Source organism: Lacerta agilis, chromosome 7 (assembly GCF_009819535.1).
Source record: "Lacerta agilis isolate rLacAgi1 chromosome 7, rLacAgi1.pri, whole genome shotgun sequence".
NCBI classification, from domain to species: Eukaryota; Metazoa; Chordata; class Lepidosauria; order Squamata; family Lacertidae; genus Lacerta; species Lacerta agilis.
In genome coordinates this window covers 5146914-5167895 of record NC_046318.1, presented here as the reverse complement: position 1 = coordinate 5167895, position 20982 = coordinate 5146914, and the positions used below count along the sequence as shown (strand labels likewise).

General features: G+C 44.0%; 1 protein-coding gene across 3 annotated transcripts in view; it reads left to right on the top strand.

The window, feature by feature from the left end:
• Nucleotides 1-20982, top strand: part of DIAPH1 (diaphanous related formin 1) — a 95459-nt gene that overhangs the window by 38999 nt on the left and 35478 nt on the right. For all 3 annotated transcript variants that reach the window (XM_033154239.1, XM_033154241.1, XM_033154240.1), the window contains 6 exons: nt 2074-2191; nt 3291-3296; nt 17821-17916; nt 18284-18378; nt 18791-18892; nt 20607-20846. In XM_033154239.1, coding sequence (XP_033010130.1) covers nt 2074-2191; nt 3291-3296; nt 17821-17916; nt 18284-18378; nt 18791-18892; nt 20607-20846 — 657 coding nt within the window. The remainder of the gene's footprint in view (nt 1-2073; nt 2192-3290; nt 3297-17820; nt 17917-18283; nt 18379-18790; nt 18893-20606; nt 20847-20982) is intronic.

Genomic DNA, 20982 nt, shown 5'->3' with positions numbered 1-20982 from the left:
TCATACCTTGTGGGGGGCCGGACTATATTTTGAAAAGAAAAATAACCCAGAAATGCATTTTAAATAAAAGGGCACATTCTACTCATGTAAGAACATGCTGATTCCCGGACCATCCGTGGGCCGGATTTTGAAGGTGTTTGGGCTGGATCTTGCCCCTGGGCCTTAGTTTGCCAGATGTAAATTAAGGAAGATATGTCTTTGATGTATAGATGTAATTATGGATAATAAAGCATGATTTTTTTAAAAAAAGGGTCCCTGGATTCATGGGAAAAATCTGGTAACCATAAACTAGCCCCTCAGTGCCAATGCCTATGTGTAAGGGAAACCTACGATTGCTGTTGGTTTTCATTTATTCATGCATAAGAGAAACAGCCTCCCTTCCTAAGTTTACCCCTAGCTGTCAAAGGCTAAAGTAAGCTAAACAGAGAGTGGATGCTGGTTGTGGACACAATGCCAAATTGATTAGCTGTTCTAACGAAATATGGAACCAGGCCAGAATATAGTGGGGTGGCATGGCTACTTGGGTTATAATAAACTAAAAATTCACAAGGGATTCCTAAATCACATTATTAGGAAAGCCTTATATGAAGTTTGGGAAAGGAAAGCCTTATATGAAGTTTGTCACCAATGGAGGCGGAGGCGGTAAAAAGAAAAAAATATGGATTCAAATTCGTTGACATATAAAGATCTTTTAGAGGAAGTAAATAATAGATTACAAATGAAAAAAAAATGAAACAATAAGACATACAGGAATAGGCTGGTTACAATACCATCAATTAAATGCAGTTCTTGAGGAAGACAAGAAAGTAAATGGATTTGATAAGAAATTATCTGAATTAGACAAAGAATTGATTATAAATGATGATAAAAATTCATCCAGAATGTATAAATTATTATTAAATTGGCACTTAAAAGACGAAGAGGTAAGATATAAGATTTACAGCATGTTATACCATAAAATAATTTTGTTTAAAAAATGATGTGCAGATAGTATCTTACACCCTTGGAATTGGCTAAAATGTACCGAAACACCAGTGGAAAGTATTGGAGGTACAAACTTAAGGAAGGGAATTTCTTCCATATGTGGTGGACGTGCCCTAAAATTAAAAAAAGAATTGGGATACCATGTATGAAGAATGAAAGAAAATGTTAAGACATACTCCCCCCCCAAAAAAAGAAATGTTTTTATTGGGCCTGTTAGCAACAGACATCCCAAAAGAAACCAAAGGAATATTTTTTGTATGCAGTAACAGTGGCCAGGATAGTAATTGCTAAACACTGGAAAAGTAACATAAAATTGACAAAAGAAGAATCTTGAATTGTCCAAACTTACAGGTTTAATAAGAAATTATTCTAATGAGAAAATAAGGAGGGAGTGGGAAGTCTTTATAAATTATATTAAGAGAACCAATTCCCAGATTCATACTTGGCTTAGTTTAGAATAAAAATCTCGCAGGTAATTAGAATAATTCTCCCCAGAATTTAATCATTACAGACAACCAGTGATATGAGGAATAAAGATCCACATGGAGTTAGTTGAAAGTCAATTTCTTTTTTTCTCCCCCCCCCTTTCTTCTTCTTCTTCTTTTGGTTTTGTTTTTCATTGTTTTGTATTTTTGATTGCAGATTATGCTATGTTTATATCCTTGTAATTTTGTTTTTGCATTTTCTTCTGTTTTGTATTGTTTGTTCGTTTTACTCAATGTTTGTTTGTGTGATGCATAAGTCTGATATGGGCTAAGAACACATTGTTGCCCATTTACAACAATGTAATTATTATTGCAGTTATTGGTGGTGATAATTTTAACAGTTAGGCTGTGAAAGAAGCTGAATACCAGCTAAGCCCAAACTGAATAGGATAGTATTGGCTGCTAAATTCTAGTTCAGCAGTAAATTATCCACATGCATCTGATGAAGTGTGCTCTATTCCACAAAAGCTTGTGTCATAATAAACTTACTAGCTTTATTGATTTTTTTATTACAAAAAGATGTCCGAGTTTGCTAATCTGCTGTAGAACCATCAAGTAGAGTTCATTTGTGCCATAATTTCTGCCTGTCTTACTTCCCCTATAGATTTCAGCTTACCAGCTCTCTGAAGGCTGTTTCTGGGTCAAAGCTAAGGAGGATCGTTTTGAGGATGATGAACTCTTTGCCAAACTGACTCTTTCCTTCGCGACTGCACAGCCCAAATGTAAGTGGAAGGTGGGGAGATGCCTTCAGGAATTCTCCATGGGAAGCAGATGGTGACAATGGCTACATTGGCACATCATCGCTCCTGAGGAGGAGATCCCAGCCACTTTGCTTCTCCCTGGGCATTTCATTTTTTTTAAATAATTTTTTTTATTTTCTAATATAACAATACAAGAAAAAACAAATACAAAACAACAGCACAATACAAACAACAATAAAAAGAAAAACCAACAACATCAAAACATTATCATAAATTCCATTACATCTTTTTTTTACATTATCATGGTGACCTCCTCACACCCTCTCCTTCTACGTACATTGTATCCCATCTGTAGTAATTCCCTAGCCTCATATTTCTAAACAATACAAAAATACTATTAAATTTATTCTTCTAATTCTAATATAATCTAACTGTAGCCTATTACTTCCACCTGCTCCTTTCTTAGATCTTTATTTTTAAGTGGTTTCTTAAGTAGTCCTTAAATTTTTTCCAATCCTTCTCCACCGCATCGTCCCTCTGGTCTCGGATTTTCCCGGTCATTTCTGCGAGCTCCATGTAATCAATCATCTTCAACTGCCATTCTTCAACTGTCAGAATCACTTCTGTCTTCCAGTTCTTTGCTAATAATATCCTTGCTGCGGTCGTGGCATACATAAAAATTACTCTATCTTTGACTGGGATTTCCTGGTTTACAATGCCCAGTAAAAAGGCCTCTGGTTTTTTAATAAATGTGTTCTTCAACACCTTCTTAAGCTCATTATAAATCTTCTCCCAGAAGTCTTTTACTTTCGGGCATGTCCACCACAAATGAAAAAAAGTACCTTCCGCCTGGGCATTTCAAGGTTAGCAAGGCATGGCAGTTAGGCAAGGTTTGGGAATCGGAAGACGAGACTTGTCCCAACGACTCCAGTTGTTTTGCTTTGGGGAAATAATTTTCTGTGGACCTTTAGTGATCAGTGGAATTTGAGGCAGGATATGGGTTGGAGCTGGTTTGCGTTTTGTCTCATGTGGTATTAACACATATTGATATGTATTTTTCTCTCTCCTCTCTTCACTGGTGATTCTCGAATTGGATTCGTTTTGTCATGGCTGCCTGCAGCCAAGGGTGAGTACCTTAAACATCTGCAACAACTTCAATTTAGATTTTATTCCTATTTATTTTATTTTGGCAGGTTGGGAAACCCATAATCATTCAAACATCATCGTATGAGAAGAGTAGGCAACCAAAAATATAATTCATCATATTAATTAATACCCCTATTATTAATTGTCACCTTTGTTTCTCTCGTTTTTTATTATTCCAGACTGATTCCAGAATTCTCAGTTGTGGAATAGGAACCAGACAGTTGGAGTGCCAAGTTCCATTTAATATAGGGATGCAGAGGGTTCGAAACATGGGGTGGAAAACAGGAAAGGGTTAGTGCAGACCAGAGAAGACCCTGTAGTAGTTGCCTGGCAGTTCTGCCCATGCCCAACCATGCATTGCTTCGGACTGATGATATCTTACCATTCCTTAATATTTTTGACAGCCACAAGAGCTATAAAGTTGCTGAATATGAAACCTCATAGGCTCTGGGAGTCCTTGACTTGTTGCCTTGTCCCATCCCATGCTATTCAGTTCTTTCATTCATTTGGCCTCGGTTCCTACGGAGGTGGTTAATTAGTTAATTCTTTGTTATTCCGCTAGCAGGACAGGGAGAAGAGGTCTGGCCTAAGCCTCCCTGACATGCTGTTGCCCAGTGTGGAGGGCGATTTTCTAAGTTTTACAGCTTTTGTCAGTTTCCTTTCTGTTGAGGGAAGCAAGAATGCAAGTGCTACATATGCAGAGCCAATTTGAAGAACTTGTTACTTGACACACTGAAGCTATTCTCTTGTTGATCAGTTGGTTTTTTTGCTGTCTCTCTGGTTGTATAGGGTTTTATCTCTTTTGTTTTGAATGTTCCTCTCAGGTCCTGATGACCAAAGCTAATCAGCACACCATCAGACCTGTTGTCCTTCCTCAGCAGAATTAGCCTAGTTATAAATAAGCTATTCCATACGCACCCTTACAGTTAACCTGATGCTGCTAGCCTGCACGTTGGTTAGGTTCTAATTTTATCAACTCTGGGGTTCCTGTGGTAATTGTCAGAAGGCAGCTCCCAGTCTTGCATGAAGGAAATGTCACTTGCAGAGTGGAGAGCTCTTTCTCCACCTTCCTTTGACTTCCCTCCCCAGCCCACGGCAAGCGGTTTGTGCTGAGTGCACACAATTCTCAGTTACTGTAGTCAGGACAGAATATCTTGGTGAGAAAGGTGATGTGGTATGTGCTGTCTTTAATTTGCTGTACCTGCCTGTGGGAACAATAGCTCTCTTCTTCCCCTGTTTTTTCCCCCTTGTGTATGTGTGTGTGTGTGTGTGTGTGTAATTGACATAGATATCCAACTAGTTGTTCATATCTTCTTTGTTGTTCTTATAACATTAAAGCTTTAAAATACATAACCATTATCTGTTTAATATCTGAGAGGTCAATTGACCAAATATATTTTTTGTCTGGTGACATACCTGATCTTACCTGGATCAGCTGTGGAAATGAAACCGGGAGTGGAAAAGATAACTGTCTGAGTTGGCTTCTATCTGACAAGGGAGACAGTGGCCACTGGTTAACTTCACTTGAAGGATTAATATTTCACCCTTGATCAAAGTTATGGTAGGTAAATGTTGTTGAAGCCACAAATAGCACCTCTGCATTTTTAAAAAAGGTAATTTTTTATTTATGAGAATGAATATAAAAGGGCACTAAAGCTATCGACACAGATGTCTTGCAGGATCTTGTCCTCATGAGAGCTCCATTTCCCCCCCCCCCCCGAGCCTTCGATTTTTCATTGAGATTGCATCTGCACTTAGTCCTCTTCAGTGGAGTTGGTTGTCTGCAAGCAGAGCAGTGGTGTCTGAAAGGCACGGTCTGCGCTTGGGCCCCAGACTAGCCCATTGAGTCATGCATTCTCCAGGAGCAATAAGTTCATTTCAACATTTTAGGGAGGGCCCTGGGGCTGTGGTTTTAGAGTTAGGTAAGCGACTCTTCTTCACTTTTCTCTCACTCTCATTTTGGCCTTTGTCATGTATTAGGTCAGTCTGATGTCTTATGACAACTGAGTGCATTGGAGTCATACTTTAAAGGAATCCTTCCAGGGTTTTCAAAGAGTGCTAACAGCTGGCTTGTGCCTAGTGAAATAGAAATACTTTATTGTCACTGTACCACTTGTTTACAGTGAGATTAAATGAGCCCCCCTCCCCCCCCACAATCTCTCAGTCCTTGTCACATTCTGTGTGCTGTCGTACGACCACCAACCCCTAACGACAGCTGCAATGTTGCTGTCTTCCATTCAGCAGCCTCACGGCCCATGGGTAGAAACTGTTCTTTAACCTGTTGGTGCGGCTTATCATGTTTCTGTAGCTCCTGCCCGAGGGCAGGAGATTAAAAAGGTGCTGGCCAGGGTGTGAGTCATCCCTGAGAATGTTCCTCGCTCTTCTGAGGCAACGGTCTCCCGTGATAACTTCCAGCGAGACTTGTGCTGTATTTCCAAATCATCAACGTAATTTATAACCAAGGAGACAGCAGGATGTGTGCAGACCCTAATTTTGGCAGTTTGTAAGCCTTGACACTATAGGGACGCGGGTGGCGCTGTGGGTTAAACCACAGAGCCTAGGGATTGCTGATCAGAAGGTTGGCGGTTCGAATCCCCGCGATGGGGTGAGCTCCTGTTGCTCGGTCCCAGCTCCTGCCAACCTAGCAGTTCAAAAGCAAGTCAAAGTGCAAGTAGATAAATAGGTACCACTCCAGCGGGAAGGTAAACGGCGTTTCCGTGTGCTGCTCTGGTTCACCAGAAGCGGCTTAGTCATGCTGGCCACATGACCCGGAAGCTGTACGCCGGCTCCCTTGGCCATTAACGCGAGATGAGCACCACAACCCCAGAGTTGGACACGACTGGACCTAATGGTCAGGGTTCCCTTTACCTTAAGCCTTGACACTGCTTTTGGACAATATCTGGACTGCCATCTTTGCCAGTTCCTTTTGATCATCATATTCGCTTCACAGCTCCAGTAAGCAAGTGTATGTCAACAGGCTTATTTTCTTCAAGCACTGATTAATTCTCCCTGAACAAAGCATGCTTCCAAAGCAAGGTCAGTTGCTGCCTATCTCTTCTTTTTTTTGAGCTCTGCTTTTCTCCGTTTCTGGGTTCTGTCAAAGGAAGTCTTGGGCAATCTGTGTAGCTGTCCAAGGACTGTGTGTTGGATGCCCTTGGGATGATTGCTGCAGTGTTTGCGGAGGAAAAAGCAAACAGGTGCACTCCTACTGGTTTCTTCCTGTTTTCTTTGGCAGAAAATTCCTAGCCACTCATATTAGGATCCATGTTTGGCTCCTTTTACCATGGTGACATTACCTTCTGTAGGTCAAGCTAGTCATGCTGGAAGCTGGAAATGCATGTTGAGCAGACATTTTGTTCGAGATGTAATTCTTTGGTATAGAAGATTCATGCAACCACCTGACACACACACATGAGAGTAGTCCTCTAAGAATGATTGCCTCAATCTCTTCCTGTGTCTCTAGGTACAGAATAGTCATAGGAACCAATAAACATTTTCTCCAGAGAAGATAGGTGTGACTTCTGCCCAACCAAAGTTCCGGGCATGTTTCTTGGTTTAAAAAGAAGCACAAAAACATGGAAGTACAACATACAAAGCTACACCTGTTCAGCTTAGCCTGCCAGATTTTCACCATCCTTCTAAAGATTGTGTGTTTCACTGTTTATCTCTGAAAGAGTCTCACTTGCCTGGTAAGGTCCATCCCTTTGAGCTGTTTCTCTCTTGCTGTATGTTCCAGCCCTCTGGGTCTTCAATGAATACCCCCCATGTTCAGGAAATGAAATCCTTTCTGGATAGAATATATTTGTGAATGCTAGTGCAGCTCTGTTAGCATTGCTCTGTTACAGAGGCAATGAACTGATCAGAAGGGTTTCACTTGTGTTTCTTTAACATTCTCATTGTGGAGTTTGTTCAATTGTATTTTGTCTCCAAGGAGTGTACAGACATATTGTCCGTCCCTGCCACACCTTGATGTAAAACGGACACCAGAGGCAGGTTCTTGAAGCAGGAGGGAGTCACCAGGTGTACCACTTTCTTTCCCAAAAGTGATACATTTATCTGGGAAAAATTATTATAGCAGAAGAGTGCAGGTGCCCTCTAGTGGACAAGATGAAACATTACACTGGAAGTAATGTGAGACTAAACCAGTGTTTTTCAACCTTTTTTGGGCAAAGGCACACTTGTTTCATGAAAAAAATCACGAGGCACACCACCATTAGAAAATGTTAAAAAATTTAACTCTGTGCCTATATTGACTATATATAAAGTAATTCTCTTGAATTTTTCAATTTTTCCCATGGCACACCAGGCAACATCTCGCGGCACACTAGTGTGCCGCGGAACAGTGGTTGAAAAACACTGGACTAAACTACAGAAGCCAGGAATCTGGTTTTGGGATCCTTAATGAAATCTGCAAAGTTTGTTATGATTATCACCATGTTTGTGAGATAGAGTCTCTAGTCTCATTTTACAAAGAGCTCCTGTGATTCAGTAATTAGCCCAAGGCGAAACTTGAATTCAGATGTTGCAGGCCCAAATCTGCTTCTCCCCGTTCTACCTGTTTTTCTGGATCTCTCCTACCTATCTTCCATGGTGCTACACCTGAAGGTCCATGCCTTGCTCTTTCATAGCTTCTTCGTCATCTGAAGCAGATTGGTTGTCTCCCCTCTCTTTGCCCCTCGTTTCCAGTCTGACTTCCTCTCCTATCAGAGCCGTCTCATCCATAGAAGCCGGTGGCGCGGTGCGCCAGGGCGCTGGGCGCCCCAGGGGCGCCCCCGCGAGCCCGCCGGCATACCGGGCTCCTCCTCCCCAACCCGCCCCCGCCCCCACGGGCAGGCGGGCACTCGCGCGCCGGCGAGCGGGCTGTAAGCCGCCCGCCCTCGCCTCCCAGAGCCCCAGCTGGAGCGCTGGAGCGGCGCGGGGCTTTGCGCGACCTTCCAGCACTCCAGCTGGGGCTCTGGGAGGCGAGGGCGGCCGGCTCGCGCTCCCGCGCGCAGCCGGCCGCCCGCCCGATGCAGCGCGAGCTGCCCAGCAGCGCCGCGCCGTCCAGCTGCGCGCGGAGCGCGAGCTGCGCGGGAGCGCGAGCCGGCCGCCCTCGCCTCCCATCCCGGAAGCGCTGGAAGGGCACGCAGAGCCCCGCGCCGCTCCAGCGCCACGCCCCTAACCCCCCGCTCGCCCACCCCCCTCCCAAGGGGCGGCAAGCGCGGGAGGGAGGCGGCGGAGAGGCGGCATGGCGGGGGCGCCGGAGGGATAGCCGCGCCATGGCGGCAGATCCCCTTAAGACGGCTCTGTCTCCTATCCCATGCCTAGTTTTACAATTCGTGGTGGACCACTTTAACATGAGCTGAAGCTTCAAAAGGCATGGATTCCTCTCTTTTCCCACTTCCTCATTCCTCTCCCCACAGTTAAACTCTTACTCAAACAAATCCAAGCTTCACTGAACTGCAAATGTCCTAAATTTCCTAAAGATAGTTAATGAGTGTGTTAGATCACACCACATTAGCAGAGGAAAGCGGAGGCAGGGTTGAAGGGATCATGAACCGACTTGAACAGAACAAATGTTCATTCCGAGTCACATTATAATTAAACAGTTGGGAGGGACCTCAAAGGTCACCTGCATTCGGAATTGGCTGAAATTGTTTCTTATATCTATATTGCAAGCTCCCTGCTCAAGGGAGTCATGCCCAAAAGGCTCAGATCTTCCCATTCTTACATAGCCCTCAAGAGCCTGTCCTCTTGGTGGCTGATCTTGGAGTTCATGCTTTACTTAGAACTCGGCTAGGTTCACTGTTGCCCTAAGCCTTGCATTAGCTCCCATTCTAGGTCTGGCAGGGGGCTTAAGTCTCCGGCAGGTTCTCTTGCTTCAGGAAGGATCTCTTTGTGGTGCTAGAGCTTCCTGAAGACTTCGTTTCAGGGAAGGATATAATTACACAGAGCAGGACACACTAACTCATTGTTCTCAACAGTTTCGAACTTTTACGTCTTGCCCCTTTTATGCTGACCAACCATCTTTCCTGCAGGTGAGCATGCTTAGATCTGCAGCACAGGAGGATCTATGGAGTACAGTGTTCATCCAAGTGCTAGCATTAGAAGGATTGGCTCAGAATTGGACACTTACTAAAAACTTACTAAGTAAGTGGAGCCCCATCATTCATTTATATGGGGAATAAGAATCTCTCAACTGTGGGCTTTGAGTGCCACCTAGTGGAAGTAGGGAGAAGGACATGAATGAGCTCAAAACTCTGTAATACCTGTGCTTCATATTACAATATAGAGAATAAAGCAAAAGAAAAGGCTGAAATGAAAATTCATTTTACGTGAATAGTCGTGTATTCAGCATCAAATGGTAATGAGCAAAAACAGACGGAGTAGCTAGCATAAAGCACCCATTTCCAAATACATTCTTTATCGGTGTCTATGCATATTGTAATCTTATGATCACCAGAATATAATTTTTTTCGGTGAGGCTTGTATGATCAGCCTTTTCGTGCATGTTTTGGTTTTCTTTTGCTTTAGCTTGCATGTGCGCACCTTGTTTTTTGTGCATCGTACAGAGGATAGGCAATAATGGTGTTAACGTCCTTCACATCTCTGTTAGTGTACCAGGTCAAGTTGTTTCACATAGCTAAACAGCTTAACAGGCCTTTAGCTAATCCAAAGTTTCATTGTCTACATTTTTAAGTAGCAGGATCGCGCACACTCCATTTGCCGTGACAACTGGAGTAGTAATGCTCCAGGCCAGATACATCGCAGTATCTGCATAGCGTTGGGAGCTTTTGCAATAAAACATGTGACAGGTACAGGTACACAGTCAGAAACATTTTATGTGAGCCATTCACACATTGCTTCTCTCTTCTTTAGTTTTAGATTAGGGTGTTTCAAGTGCACCTAAGAATTCCAACTATGAATGGGGCAGGCGTGTACATGTGAATTGAACAGGCCCACTTGGCTCCATGATTGGCTCTGATTTCCTGTTGAGCGTATTGGCAGTGGAACGTCCCTCAGGTGCAGCTATAGGCAGGACTCCGCTGTGACATTTCACTGGGGTGATAAATGTGTTCAGGGCCTAGTGTCAGCATGGCAGAACAGAAGGGGAACCGGCCCCTAAAGTAGTGAAATTACCTGTGGGAATGGCCACATGACTCCTCAGTCTGCCATATCCCCTTCAAAATGCCCACAGGTTGAGATTCTGGTGAAGTACGCTTTCCTTCATGGCGGGGGGAACATTGCTGTGTTTCCAAACTTCAATAAATGCATGACTATCCCAGTAAGTGTGTTGCAGGGGCATGGTTGGGGGGGGCAGAGCTTTTCTATTTGGTACATTTCATGTGTGAGGATAGGCCAGTATCTATAAGACTGGGTGCCTCTTGGAGTGTCAGAAGAGAAGAGAGAGTCTGTTTTCTTCCAGGCCCGGTTTATGTCCCCTGGATGGCACGGCTGTTCCTGCAATGTCATAAGGGAAGCAGCGTCACCTTGCTTTGAGGGCTGCTTTCCCGTGGCTTCGCCCCATTCCAGTCATTTGTGCGGGAACGACTGTTTGGTGTCACCTGCAGCCCCACTGCACGCATGTTGTCAAAGTGGGATGGGAGGAAGCCACAGGGGAAGTGGTCCCACTGTAAATATATGTGAATTAGTCGCAAGAGAGTGAAAGATACAGTTTTAGAGAGATGGAATTTCCGCAGAGGGGCACGTACGTACTTGACCAGATGTGCAGTCATAGGGGTACAAACCGCCGGCTCAACTACCATGACTTTCTGCATTCATTCTTGCACAGAAACGTTACAGCAGCAATATTTGAAGATAACACAAAACGCTAATTATACTAGTAATCTGAGAGTGCTGCAGATGTACGACTTTGTCCTGGAAACAAATGGTCATCAGCAGGGCTTTTCTCGGCTGGAAGTTGCTGGAACTTAGTTCTGGCACCTCTCAGGTGGGTGCCATTGCCATTGCAGTGGTACCTCGGGTTACAAACACTTCGGGTTACAAACTCCGCTAACCCAGAAGTTACAAACACTTCGGGTTACAAACTCCGCTAACCCAGAAGTAGTACCTCGGGTTACAAACTTTGCCCCAGGATGAGAAAAGAAACCGCGCGCCGGCAGCGTGAGGCCCCATTAGCAAAAGTGTGCCTCAGGTTAAGAACGGACCTCTGGAACGAATTAAGTTTGTAACCCGAGGTACCACTGTATAAGAGAAGAAGGGAGGTGTTCATGGTGAGTTCTGTCACCTCTTTTTCTTCTTTTTTTTGGAAAAATAGCACTGGACACCAGTCTGGGGTAAGTGGCTTGTCCTCTGGGTTTATATGTGTATTTTATTCTATTTTAAAAGAATCCTTGCGGAGTCATAGGTGACTATAGCAAACCCTCGCTGTGGGTTGTATATCTGCTTCATATTTCTTACGCTCCCACCAGATTGTTGGGGTATTTCTTAAGTGAGGAATCTTTATATTCCTTTTTCTAGTGGGGAAAAAAAGGGGAGAAGGCTTGCTTGCAGTGCTTCTTCCATCCGCCAGATGTGCGCAGTTGAGCCACTTTGGCTCCGTTTCCTGGCAGTGATGTCAGAGCCATTGGATTGGAGGATGCGGTCGGCTGACATTGTGTCACCAGGGCGGTGGCTCCCCTCCTCCCCCTCCCTCTCCCCCTCCCCTCCCTCCCTCCCCCCTCCCCTCCAGCTGGCCTCGTTTCTCAGAAACAAAGGAAGGAAATGCCTGGGTGTTTTCTTTCCTGCAGACAAAGGCTTTTCTCTTGCTGCCAGAGCCTATGGCCCCCTCCATCTGCTGCTTCCCTTTCATGCCACCTATTCCCCAGTGGGGGAACTTTAGCAGCAGCTCAGATCACATTTTAGGGGTGCTTTTGTTTTTTGGTTTTAATGTGGCAGAGGAATTTGCCAGTCCCTTCTGGGGGGAGGCTAGAGAGAACCTGAGATGGTGATTATTATAATCTGGGGAAAGCCTTCCATCTGCTTCTGAGCTAGCACATCCTGCTTTAACCCTTCTCTGCCCCCTTTGTTTTATGCTGTAGAGATGCTGCAGATCCATATTCTGGAGCTCTCTTTGGGGAGGGGGGCAGCGAATAGTTATAGGGCTATTGCAAGCTTTTCTCGGCCTCAGCTATTTCACTTTTTAAGTACCTCTGTGACTATTTGCCTTACTCTGCTTTGGGTCACTGCCCTTACTTGCCCTTGAAATTAATTCTTTGTGCGTTTTTGTGAAATGAACCCCCCTTATTTTGCAGCACTGCTGGGTCACTCCAATTCCCTTCACTCCTCTGCTGCCCTTCCTGATGTTGCCATAGACTTCTTTTTAGCCCTGAACTCCCACAAGGGTGCGCCTCTGTGCCTCACCCATGCCCTGCAGCCCTGGCAACTGCTTTAGGCTTAGGGACCTACCCGAATGTGTAAAATGTACTTTCCCAGCACTCCTCTGCTGAGTCACCCAGGTTGATGTTGGGAAAAGTTTGCCTTAAGCTGTTCCTGCAAGTCAGGGCACTCACCCACAGTCATCTGAAGTCATCTTACATTGCTAAAGTTATGAGGCTGACCATTGTTCTGATTTCTTAGCCTCGGGACAAAGTGTGGGCCTGTTTTCCAGATCTTTCTCTGAGTCATCACACACACACACAAACCCTACTTTGCAGATTGCCAGCTCTTTTATGTTCAATATACTGAGCAGCTTAGGAGGAGACTGGCATTGTTTATCATTTTGTGATCTGCCATGTGTGTCAAATTCATAAGACTTCTTAACATAGAAGAGTCAACTCTATGCACTGTTGCTTACGCATATGCAGATACTTGCTGGATGAGAGCCACTCTAGTCCAACTTTCTTTGCTAAAATCCCAGCAGCCAGTAGAAGACCGTCTGCCAAAAACTGCTTGGTGGTTCACTGGTGGATTGTGGTCTACCTTCTGTGTACTCCTGTTTTCTCCATAAGCAGCAAAACACGCACGTCTGAATCTCCTGAAAGGATGATTGCCGGAGAACCACATGCATGCCACCTCGGGTTCTCAGGGGCTGCTTCCATCCTACGTACTTTTCAACCATCTCAAGGGAGTGAAAGCGGTCGCTAAGAGTCATGTAAACCTCCTTAGCCTGGTGTCCTGATTTGGACAAAAGTTGAGTTACTATGCCTTTCAGTCAGTGTAAACAGAGGTGGCTAGGTAATCTTTCCAGCTGCAAATGAATGGAATTGTGAGGAAAGCGAATATTTCCACACAAAGCTTCACCTCCCTGTTTTCTACTTTTTGTGGTTTCAAGCCACTTTGCTTAACTGGGGTTCTCTTCAAAAGTTTGGGTGTGTTTGTGAAAGGCAAGTGGGTGTTGGCATAATTTCCCAAATATTGGCGTGCAGCATGAGGATACCCAGGGAGCCCACTTTTGAGAGTAAATTCATCACCATCATTTATTTTTTGTTAGTTTCTATTAGAATGCACAGTTTCTAAATTTGGTGGCCATTCCCATTTGTGGTCAGTAATTAGGACATGCCATAGCGGCTCCAGGGTGAAGCACATCTCTTGCACACAGGAAGTCCCAGGTACAGAAGCATTGCAAAGCTGGAAAGGGAATGCAATGTACTACTGTACATTGACTGTACTACTAACTTAACCCATTTTTCAGCTGTAGAATCACATCCCGACCTGCTTGCCAATTCTTTGTTGTTGTTGTGAGCCAGAAAGTAAAAAAGTTTGGCTGTGAACATTTTAAAAAGAGAGAAGGTAGAAGATGAATGTGGGTCTGTTGCTGTGTGTGTAGTTTTCTAGTCATGCAAGTGTCAAATTCTGATTACTGTTAGAATCTCTTTATAAAGAAATGATTATTTCAAAAAAAAAGTATTATAATTGGTTATACCATAGCTTTCTATGTTTTCTAGCAGATCTGTCCTAAACTCCCTTTGAAGTGCAGTCTAATCCCACTGCTTCTCAACCAACAGGAATTTTCTAGGGACCAGGTGCTTCAAGCACCAGATGGTGCTGTTGCCCCATTTTAGTATTCCCTGTCTTCCTTTGCCGCATTCAGCCATTTTAGAGAGGATGTTTGCCTTCCCTCTAGACTCCATTTTGTGTTTATGGCGCAGAGAAATAAGACTCAGGAAGGGAGGAGTCTGCAGGGAGGGTGAGGCAGGCTGAGTCAAAGGCTGCGGCTTTTTGATGTCTCTTCTTTCTATCCCCTCTGCCTCTCACAGGCATGCGCAGACCCAGGCCAGCCCCACGCAAACCACCACCACCCCCTGCTTCTTCAGGAAAGCTTGCCTTGTGTCTGTGCATAGCGCCAGTTCCTAGCTCTGCATAAAGGAGCGCTGAACCCATTTTCTGTCTGTGGTACTCGATTCTAGCAGTCTGGACAGCTTGCTCCCCTTTAACTGCAATATGATGCCACAATACACCACAAGGAAAGATATGCTTACATATCTGGCACAGTCTGCAGCATCATTCAGTTAAACCAGAAAGGAATGCTTTGCCCTGAACTGCAGTGGGAAATTTTTCCAAAACAGCAACACAGGAAAAAGCAGAAGTCATGGACAAATGTAATTGTTACCTTAGTCTATTTTATTTTCCTGAGTCCAGAGGTTTGAAAAGGGAAATTTATCCCGCCCCCCCCCCCCAAATAGCCTCAAATGCTATTATACCAACTGCTGTGTGTGCTTGTCTTATTTCTCAGTGCAAGAAGGGTTGAATGCTTGTGAGCTGCAGTGGCCAGAGGTCTAGAGAGCTTTGACTCTTGCACTCTGTGAATGAACTTGTCTTAGGGAGATTACTGTGATGTCAATCCCCAGAGTTCTCTTTATGAAAGATGTGTTGGTCATTTGGGTTCTCTTTGCCACTATTCAAGGATTTTTATTTTTATTTTAAATTCATTTTGAGATGCAAAGTGCATCTGCTTCTTTCAAATTTCTTCTCTTCCTTCTTGTTTTGTAGCTCAGGACCCCTTTCTCTGCATGTCTTCATATTCACTGCATGAGCGAATGTTATCCCACATAGAAAAATATTTCCTGCACATAGAAAATTAGTCTTCCTAGCTTTGCCTTCTCCTTGGCATCCAGTTTTCTGCATGCAAGGAGTACTTTTGTAGGTGAGACATTCCATCTTTAGGGGACACTGGTCCTAAAAGATTTACATTGGCTCCCAGTATGTTTCCAAGCACAATTCAAAGTGTTGGTGCTGACCCTTAAAGCCCTAAATGGCTTCAGTTCTGTATACCTGAAGGAGCGTCTCCACCCCCATCATTCAGCTTGGACACTTGAGATCCAGCTCTGAGGGCCTTCTGGTGATTCCTCCCTGAGAGAAGAGAGGTTACAGGAAACGACGTAGAGGACCTTATCAGTAGTCACGCCCACCTGTGGAACACCCTCCCGTCAGATGTCAAGGAATATACAACTTTCTGATTTTTAGAAGACATCTGAAGGCAGCCCTAGATCAGGAAGTTTTTAATGACTGATGTTCTACTGTGATTAATGTTTTAATTTGCTGGATGCCACCCAGTCAGATGGGTGGCATATTCCTACTAGTACTAATAATAAATATAATATTCTGTAACCCCTGCTTCATTCAGAAGATATGCAGCTGGGATACAGGTTTACCACCTCAGTGAATACTTGTTTCTTGTACTTCTGATTATATTTCTGATTTTAACAGCCCACACAAAAAGGCATATAATTTCTTCCCCAGCCATCTCCACATCATAGTTAAAAGCAGAATTCCTCTTTCTGTTCGTGTCATCTCCACTTCTCACCAGTACTTGCATGTGAGGCCTTTTCTCATCTGGAGAACCCGCCCCCATCCCGCATAGATATGCTAAAGGCAGCCATGCTCCCTTTCTGTCTCAGAACCCTTAATTTAATTTGTGCACTGATGCAAATGCACAGAAAACTAGGTCAGTGACTCCAAAACCTTACCCATAATACTCCTAACCTATGGAGTATGTATCTGACAGGGAGGATAAAGTGTTAAAGGAAGCTATATTAAGGCATTGCCTTTAAGTGAATGATGTCCATTCTTCCCTTACCCACCCACCGACCCACCCCAAATCTTCCCATCTCCCCCTGGAATCCTGCCAGGAAGTTTACATGCTGTGGCATTGGCCCTGTGGCAGTGGAGTGCCTCCTGCCAATGTAATAATAATAATAATAATAATAATAATAATAATAATAATAATAATAATAATAATAATAATAATAATGTATTGCATGGAAGCTTCTTAAAAAGCAGAGATTCCTTTTGCCTTCAGATTTGGGAACTAGTGGGCTACCCTGATGACTTAACAATAAACGCGAGAGCTCTGTGGCAATGCAACAGTGTCTCTGATACCCTGTTTACATAGAAGCACAGAACATGAATGCTTTGAAGGAAAGTTGGCTACACCCCTCAGTCTGTAGGAAGGCAGAAGGAAAGAGACTCTGGCATGGTGTTAGATATCGCTAGTGTCTGGAAGGAATCCTTGAGAGCAAATCTGCATTTTCTTTTCTTTATTTATGATAAGATACTTCATCCACCTTTCACTGTATAGCCCCAGGGCAAGTTAAAACGTTACAGTCATGCAATTCAAAGCAAGTAGAACAGTTTATACAATTATAGAAACTAGTAAAAAAAAATCTGAACAAAAAAGCACAGTATAGGTTAAATAAGACAGGAGCGGTGGGTCTTCAAACTACAAGAAAGAAGATTCCACCTAAACATTAGGAAGAACTTCCTGACAGTGAGAGCTGTTTGGCAGTGGAATTTGCTGCCAAGGAGTGTGGTGGAGTCTCCTTCTTTGGAGGTCTTTAAGCAGAGGCTTGACAGCCATCTGTCAGAAATGCTTTGATGGTGTTTCCTGCTTGGCAGGGGGTTGGACTGGATGGCCCTTGTGGTCTCTTCCAACTCGATGATTCTATGGGTCCCACAAAAATGTTTGATTTGTCAAAGGATAAAGAGGCCTTTATTCAGAAGCTGAATAATGATCTTGCTAGACCCACTGTGTGACACACCAGTGACACACCAGTAACATGGTTCAGATACACCTGCAAGCAAATGCCAGTCGGAAAGAGCTCCTATTGCTCAGTCCCTCCCATTACAGTTGCTGCCACTTGTGTGGCATTCGAGGTAGAAGACAGAGAAAGATTAAGTGTCTTTCCCTACTTTCTTCTATTAGCTACTTCTGACAAAATCAATTAATGGCGGAAAGGTTTTGGTGGGGGAATCAGGGTCGACCTGAGACGTCCGGCTGCCTGAAGCAAAACAGAAAATGGTGTCTGCCTGCTGAAGCCCACCTGTCCTGGGGGACTGGGGCGGGGAGGAGTCCAGAGAGGAGCAGTGCAGGATACTCCTTGGGACCTGGATCTGCCCTCCCCATGCCCTCCCCAGTCTGCGACCTGAGGCAACTCCCTCACCATGCCTCATGGGTCGCCAGCCTGTGTGTGTGGGGGGGTAGGAAATGCTTAATTTTTTTATCTGTGAAGAAATTGCATGCTCCCCAGCTTAAAATGAGATGGCTTCTCATTTGCTAAGACCCTGCATTCCTCTCTGACCCATAGCAAAAGCGAAAGAGGAGCAGGGAGAGGAGAAGGTCCAACAAAAGAAGAAGAGCAGGGAGCTGAGAGTCATGGATCCGAAAATCGCACAGAATCTTTGTGAGTACAGTCATACCTTGGGTTGCGTTTGCGACAGGTTACGAACGTGCCGAACCCGGAAGTACTGGAACGGGTTACTTCCGGGTTTTGGTGCACGCACATGCACAGAAGCACAAAATGACGCCATGCGCAGAAGCACCGAATTGTCCCGCGCACATGCGCAGACGTGGCACTTCAGGTTGCAGACCTTTCAGGTTGCGAATGAGGCTTTGGAACGGATCCCGTTCGCAACCAGAGGTACCACTGTAGTACGATTTAGCCAAAGTGTTTGTGGTACTAAGGGAAATTGCAGAGTGTGCTTGAAAGGCTTAGGGTGAATTAGTCAGTGGAAGTCTGACTGGAGGTTTTGTGCTTCTCTTTGTGGCAGCCATATTTCTGGGCTCCTTCCGCATGCCTTACGAGGGAATCAAAGATGCCATCCTGGAGGTGAATGAAACTGTGTTGACCGAGTCCCTGGTGCAGGTGAGCAAAGACTGGAGCATTTGAGGTGCTCCCCCCCCCTTCACCTCATGACCACCATATATCAGCCGTTAAAGCCTGCTTTTGCTATCCATGACTTGGGTCCTAGCAGTTGATAGCCACATCATATGCATTCAGGTTTGTGGATAACTTTCAGGCCCTGGTATAATAGAGAATGGAGACCATGCTGCAATTAAAGCCCCTTATATTTTAATGCTTGCCGTGCAAATTCTGTCCAAAAGGCTGTTGAGGAAATATTTGCCACAATATTCTTCCTTTCTTAAGTGGGGAATAATCCACTCTATTCTGCCCCTTTGAAGATGATTCCTTAGCCGTGTCAGTTGTCTCCTCGGTCCGGTGTGGTCATTTTGCCTAGGAGCCCCAGTGCGAGAAATTTCCTCCTCTCCTTTCTCAGAACCTGATTAAGCTTATACCAGAACCAGACAAGTTGAAGATGATAGCAGAACTGAAAGAAGAATATGACGAACTAGCTGAGCCTGAGCAGTTTGGAGTTGTGGTAAGTGAGCTGCTTTTGCCTCTAGAAAAGAGAAGAGGGAGAGCATCTTTTTCTGAAAAGATGCTGCTGAACATGACATGTTCCGCATGACATGTACATGACATGGTTTTCTTCATTTTATTTCTCAGACTTCATGTGTCCCATCCACTCTCCAGAGATTTCTCTGTTACTTCCATGCTGTACACTGTCATATGTGAGGACTGACAAAGTCCTCTATGTTCCCTGTTATCTGGGCTTCTAGGAAATTGGGGGGAAAAATCAGAGAGCAGTGGAGGATATGTATCTGGTATTGGCTCCATCCACCCAAACTGTGGCCACTGCATAGGGGTCATTACTATTTTTTTAAAGAATTTATTAAATTTTGACAAAAAAAACACACAAAATAAAAAATACAACAAACACTACAAAAAATACAAAAATACAAAAAAACCTTACAAACAAACACTTATTTAACTGTCCTTATCCTATTTATAAACATTATTTTGGGACTTCCTCTCATCCTCCCTTCTGCATTCATTTCTAATCTTCTTTAGTAACTTTGTAACATTGTAAAATCTTCTTTCTCACCTAATCTTAATCATTATAAACCTTAATCAACATTTAGCTCTATTTTAATCCTAGTAAAATCAACATAACATAATTCTAACTACTTCTTATATCCTATCTTAAACTAACTTCTGGCATTACTGGGGTCATTACTATTTTTTATCTGTGCCCTTCAGGCACCTGATGCCCTAAACTGGGAGAAAAGTAAGATTTGGTAGTCAGGTAGACACATTTGCCAGGAAACACCATTTCCTTGTCCTTGTTGGAGTGTCCTACTGAAAGTCACAACTAGATAGCACCTGGCTCAGCAAACTAGTAGCGTTGCTTTTGGCTTTGAAAGAGAATTTGAAGGTTAGATGCATCAGTGTGATACCAGGGAAAGGACAGGAGTCCTAGCAACAAGTGAGCAATTTCTGTTATGAGCCTGTGTGTTCCAAGGAAGACATAATCAAGGACAAGCCAGAAAGGTTTAGATAGTACAAGAAGTTCCTCTGAGGAAACACTGACTTTGACATTTTAGTCTCTAGGACTGAGTACTGCAAAGGTCATAGATACAAGAAGCAACAGGGCTAGAGCTGATATTTCTCTGAGAAAACCAGACCCACCCCCTTGCTAAAGTCAAACTGTTTCTCAGTTATCCTTCCACAGTGTTCATCCCGTATTCAGAATAAAACTTGTAGTTCCATTTATTTCAGTCTCATTGAGTTGAGCAGTTGCTGCCATATATCCTACATTGGACCCTCAGAGTTGGATGCTATAGACTTCTGAAGGGGAAAGGTTCTTTTTCAGCTTTCAATATGCACTTTTTCTACAAAGTAACGTCTTAACTTTTTCCTCTCTTTTTTGTTTTTGTTTGTAATAATGGCAGGGGAAACCAGAATGTTTAGTCACATGGGTTTTGCAAGCTCCTTTAAAGCCAATTAATATTCTTTGAGAATCACAGTGCATGAGCTGCATTGATAGTTGTTTTTCTATATTAAGCTGGTGTCAAAGTGTTTAGCACCATACAAATTCCACAAACATGGATACTGAAGAAGCCACAATTGCTGATAAATATCCTTTCTCTTCTTTTCCCTCTTCTACAGACCACCTTGTTTCCTTGTCACCCTTGTCTTCCTTTTCCTCCATCTGTGCATGACAGTGTTATTCTGTCCCCTTTCCTTCCTAGATTAGTACAGTTCCCAGTCTGAGGCCCCGTCTCAATTCCATCCTCTTCAAGCTACAGTTTAATGAGCAGGTGGAAAACATCAAACCACAGATAGTTTCTGTGACAGCTGCCTGTGAAGAGGTCCGCAAGAGCGAGAGCTTCTCCAACCTGCTCTCCATCATTCTCCTGGTGGGCAACTACATGAATTCTGGCTCCTCAAATGCTGAGGCCTTTGGTTTCAACATCAGCTTCCTCTGCAAGGTGAGCTTCTGCAGGCAGAACCTCTGCAGAGAGAGCTGTTCATCCTGACTCTACAAGCCACTGACATATTTTGGGGCTGGGGGAGATGCAACTGATGAATGGCATTCATCATATTTAACAGAACTCACAGTAGCCT